General features: G+C 38.2%; 1 protein-coding gene and 2 non-coding genes across 3 annotated transcripts; all 3 read left to right on the top strand.

The window, feature by feature from the left end:
* Positions 1-585: 585 nt before the first annotated feature.
* On the top strand, positions 586-2,642 carry LOC140047918 (acyl-carrier-protein phosphodiesterase PptH-like). Its single transcript, XM_072092949.1, has 2 exons — positions 586-934; positions 1,078-2,642. Exons 1-2 carry the CDS (start codon positions 739-741, stop codon positions 1,821-1,823), a joined length of 942 nt encoding a protein of 313 aa, XP_071949050.1. The 5' UTR covers positions 586-738; the 3' UTR covers positions 1,824-2,642.
* A 1,581-nt stretch (positions 2,643-4,223) lies between these two features.
* Trnah-gug (transfer RNA histidin (anticodon GUG)) lies at positions 4,224-4,295 on the top strand. Its single transcript has one exon. It is a non-coding gene; the product is annotated as a tRNA-His (tRNA).
* Positions 4,296-4,439: 144 nt separating this feature from the next.
* Positions 4,440-4,511, top strand: Trnah-gug (transfer RNA histidin (anticodon GUG)). The gene has a single exon. It is a non-coding gene; the product is annotated as a tRNA-His (tRNA).
* Positions 4,512-5,363: the final 852 nt, after the last annotated feature.

Below are 5,363 nucleotides of genomic sequence, written 5' to 3'. Positions count from 1 at the left end.
GATGAAAACATTCAATGCTGCCACCAACGATGAAGTCATTTATTCGCCGCCGATGGGAGCGTATCACGCAATAAAATAAAACGTTCAAGTTAACAATTTTGTACAATTAAAATTGATATAATAGTTATCTTTGGTATACAGTACTCTTAATTGTATAGAAATTTAATAATACTACTACCTTATTACATTACACTATAATTGTTTCAGTTCAACACACTTTTATAGAAACGGAAACGCGTACGCCTGTACTGATACGCCGCGCGCTTGAAAATGGAAGCGCGTAGCCTTCAGAAAGTGCGTGTACCAACCACCCACCGCGACCGCGACTGTTGGTACTTTTCAATCGAAAATGTGTATTTTTGGCCGACAAGTGCGTGTTTCTAAAAAGCGGATCGATATCGTCTTCCTATTGGCTAAATGTTTTACGACGTCATAGTCTGTGGATAATAAAATCGTTTGATTGGACAGTTATAAATAAAAACACAACTTCATTAATAATCATAATTTATATTAAAGTATGTTTTTATCTACCAGCACCATTTAATCACTATTCATAATAAATCATAAATATAAGGGTAGGCCTATATGTACATATAAAAGAAAAGTTATGTCAGTTAAGTCCTTCGTTGTCTAGTTTCTACAGCCAAGGCAACCGTTCCGTATGCTCCGGAAAAGCCGCCGTCGTCGTCGCCGCCCTTCCGTCATCTCCATCCGGTTCTAAAAACAAGACCATCTACGATGAGTCGTGTCTATGCAATATCAGACCTTCATGTCGACCACCCAGACAATCTTAAGTGGGTCGAGGAGCTTTCGTTCTCTCGTTACCAGGAGGACGTACTTCTCGTTGCAGGCGATGTAACGGATTGTTTAAACCTTCTAAAAACAACTCTTGTCAGCCTCAAGAAAAAGTTTAAAGAAGTGTTTTTTGTACCAGGTGCGTTTCTTATTTTTTTTTTTTTACTATAAAAATATGATAGGCCTACTATGCGGCGTATGTTAGCGGTCTCAATTCATTTGCAAAATTTCATTCGAAAATATAAGCCTAATATACTTTATTATTGATATTATTATTTGTAGGGAACCATGAACTGTGGATTAGGGATAAGACCTGTAAGGACTCTAGTATCACTAAGTTCAATCGCATCATCGAGATGTGTAAAAAGAACGGAATCCACACCGATCCAAAGAAAATAAACAGTTTCGATGGTTCAGTGTGGATTGTCCCTCTTTTTTCTTGGTACACAACACCGGAGGAAGACAGGCGCGATTCACTTTATGTTCCAGGCAGCTACGAAGACGTCAACCTAACGAAAACATTATGGATGGACAACCATATGTGTAAATGGCCGACGAATATGGGTAAATCAAGATCAAGATATTTCGCCGAACAAAATAAAGATCGCGTGGAACGTCCATACGATGCACCGGTCATCACGTTTAGTCATTTTGTTCCACGTATGGAACTTATACGAGCCAACAGCGATGACGACCAGAAAGTGAAGAAGGAGAGACAGCATTTAGGCCTACCGTGCTGCGTGCCGAAGCGTCAAGGTGCCGTTAAAGGGTTTAATTTTACGCGCTACGCAGGCTGTAACGCGCTAGATGATCAGTTACGCGACGCCGGTGCCGACGTTCACGTTTACGGACACCAACATCGTAATCGTGATCGTATTATCCAGGGAGTACGTTACGTTTCGCATTGTTTAGGTTACAAAAAAGAACGGTCAGAAGGACTTACGTACGGTATTACGCAGTGGAATGGACCCAAGCAGGTGTGGCCTAGCACACAGGACAATAGTGAATTTGATCATCTTTCCGTTTAATCAAAACGCGTTGTAGATTAAGTGTCGCGGTGTTGTCTCGTGCGTAAGCCAATTAACAAATTCATCTATTTTTTTTACAAATTGAAAGTTTTTAATATGTTTCGTATGTGGATCTAGGCGAAGTTGAGTGAATGGACATTTACCATAAGCCTCGCCTATAGACAATATTGTATCCCATTAATTTTAATTCAAAGAAAATATATCATTTAGTAGTCACGTACATTATGTGACGTATATTATATGACATTTTACGTCATGTCCGCATACGTTGATGATCTATTTTATTTATTTATTTTTTATTGATTTATTATTATTACATTAATGTTGTACTATTAATTATTAATGTTTATCCTTTGTTCCAAACTAAACTTTTGCATGAATTATCATTCAATTGTACCATGCTAATTACCGGCGGCCGTCTATTTAGAACTACTCTAACACTCAGAATAATCCTAATTATTCTGTTGTACTATTATATTATTAGTATTATTGTATCTTAGAAAAACGTGTATTAGCTTTGTAGTGTTAAACAATATTCAATCTTTTACCTAGTCAAAAGCATGTACGCATAAAGGATAACAAAAGCTAGAAGCATACTATGCTTACATCATGCACTGAACGGAACGTTACAATCGTTGGCGTTCGTCTCGTTTGAGATTACGTTTTACGTTACGTCACGAAGAGAGAACGCGGATGTTTTGCATTTCCATTACGTAAAAGCATTGCGCGTCTCCTCACGACCGTTTTCAAATATAAGTTTAACTGACTTTCTGATATTATAAAATCTTGGTGATCAAAGTAATAAAACCAAAGTAGTTTAGGGAAAAATTGTGTTGTTATTGTTAAATTTTGTTTGTCCACACAGGGTGTTTTGCAACTTTTAATTTTAAAAAAGTCCATGAGGAAATAAAATTATGTCATATTATCACCATCACAGTTTTTGCCAAACTAGTTTTATAATGTAGACAGAGCTTAAGCTATATGAAGCTACTGCCAGTGGTTCTTCAAATTCGAAAAACGTATTTGAAAATTATCCCATCTGCGCCAAATTCCTTTGGTCGAGGCAGACTCTTAAACACTGGCCAACGGGTAAACCTGTGACAGAAGAAGAAAGTGTCATTATGCATTCCACGATATGTAAAGTTCTGTCTACATTATCGAACTAGTTTGACAAATCTGTGATGTGGCCGGAAATATAGTAGTGTTACCCAAATATGGTAGTGATATGACATCTTCATGTCCATCATATTTTTTTGTCACATAAAGTTTGACCGTGTATACAAGGCTTAAGCGTACAGAGTCAACGTGATGAACAGGAGATAGGCCTGCTATCTAATCGTTCGTTTTGCATGCGAGAGGGACGTGATCGATACGATATAAAGAAAACTATAACCTGTATAATCAAAATTTATAAAAACATAATAGGGATAATAACAGTAATTGTACAACAATGTAAACAAGCAGTATTATTAGACTTTGCCGGATGCGATGCTATATGCAAATATTTACTAACGGTTTTTTTACTACCCTGTGAAGTTTATATTTGACAGGGCCGCCATACATATACTGGTATGCCTTAAAAGTCATAAAGAAAAATGCGTTAGTCAATCAACCAACGTTCTAAAATACTATGTATCATAAAACTTAATATTTTAAACTGTCACAACTGCACGTATACGAAGCTACGTGGTCGTATAAAGGTCAACTCAGACAGCGTCGTACAATGAGGCCCGACGAGTCGTCTCGTCGGGAGAAAATTAAGCATGTTTAAAGTTCTCCCGACGACGACCTACAAACTACGCCCGTCCGACGCTATCTAAAGTTTGGTTCCCACTAGAACGTAACGCAAGGACGTAAACGCAACGCAAGCGTTTTAACCAATGACAAGCGAAGATATAGACAGTCACAAGCGAATAAGCCATCGCTTGTGATTGGTCAATTCACTTGCGTTGCGTTACGTCCTTGCGTTGCGTCGCTAGTGGGAACCACGCTTAAAGACGACTCGACTTTCCACGTACCTCGCCGTGATCGTAATAGTAGTGCATTGCGTTGTGGCCGCAACCCATGTTCGAATCCAGGTGGTCGCGGCATTTGTATGTTTACTCCTCACGTATTTTGTATTCATTAAATTTAAATAGAAGACTTACAAATTACATTTGGAAAATGTCTGTTCTTCGTAGCCCGCCGTGATCGTATAGTGGTTTGTACATTACGTTGTGGCCGCAATAACCCAGGTTCGAATCCTGGTCACGGCATTCAGGACGCGCTTTTTGTTTATAACTTACGACGAGCGCCGTGTTTTGTTTTCTTTACATAATAGTATTTTCTATCTAGGCTTACATTTGAAGAGTTACACATTATATTTTTGTAGTCAAAGAAATTATCTCTTCTGCGTAGATCGCCGTGATCGTATAGTGGTTAGTACATTGCGTTGTGGCCGCAATAACCCAGGTTCGAATCCTGGTCACGGCATTTACGACGCGTTTTTTGTTTAAAACTTAACGAGTGCCGTGTTTTGTTTTCTTCAGGCCTGAATACTGTAGTAGTATTTTCTATCTACATTAGAAGAGTTGCACATTACGTTTTTGTTGTCACTGCAAATGTTGTATGTAGCTCGCCGTGATCGTATAGTGGTTAGTACATTGCGTTGTGGCCGCAATAACCCAGGTTCGAATCCTGGTCACGGCATTTACGACGCGTTTTTTGTTTAAAACTTAACGAGTGCCGTGTTTTGTTTTCTTCAGGCCTGAATACTGTAGTAGTATTTTCTATCTACATTAGAAGAGTTGCACATTACATTTTTGTTGTCACTGCATATGTTCTATGTAGCTCGCCATGATATTATAGCGGTTAGTACATTGTGTTGTGGCCGCAATAACCCAGGTTCGAATCCTGGTCACGGCAGATTGGCCGCGCTTTTTGTTTAAAACTTAACGAGTGCCGTGTTTTGTTTTCTTCATGCCTAAATATTGTATACGTAGTATTTTCTATCTACATTAGAAGAGTTGCACAATACGTTTTTGTTGTCAATGGATGTGTCCAATGTAGCTCGCCGTGATCGTTTAGTGGTTAGTACATTGCGTTGTGGCCGCAATAACCCAGGAAGTTCGAATCCTGGTCTCGGCATCCACGACGGATTGTTTTATACTTTACGACGAGTTCCGTGTTTTGTTTCTGTTCTGCGTAGCTCGCCGTGATATAGTGGTTAGTGCGTTGTGGTCGTAAAAACCCAGGTTCGAATCCTTGTCAAGGTGACTCTATTTTTATTTTATTTTTTGACTTTATGAGTGCCGTTTTTTTTTCTCTTGCACTAATGTATATTTTGTTATCGAAAAGGCACTAGCATAACAAAACAATGTATAGTATAGGCCTACATTAGTAATTTCCGGTAATGGACCTAAACAATGATATTAAAACACGAAAACAAATGTTACATAAAACATTATCTTTAATAATCGTATGTTCATTTCTGATAATAATAGTAATAATAATAATACATGATTTCTGTTCAGTATAATATACAAGGTTTTGTTTACATTT

This window comes from Antedon mediterranea, chromosome 4 (assembly GCF_964355755.1).
Source record: "Antedon mediterranea chromosome 4, ecAntMedi1.1, whole genome shotgun sequence".
NCBI classification, from domain to species: domain Eukaryota; kingdom Metazoa; phylum Echinodermata; class Crinoidea; order Comatulida; family Antedonidae; genus Antedon; species Antedon mediterranea.
Note: the sequence above shows the minus strand (reverse complement) of the source record. Positions and strands in the feature narration are given on the sequence as shown.

Bases quoted from the DNA above. Each gene is read 5' to 3' on its own strand.
- LOC140047918 (XM_072092949.1), top strand. From the start codon at position 739: ATGAGTCGTGTCTATGCAATATCAGACCTTCATGTCGACCACCCAGAC. The intron at 935-1,077 runs GTGCGTTTCTTA...TATTATTTGTAG, and splicing joins AGAAGTGTTTTTTGTACCAG to GGAACCATGAACTGTGGATT.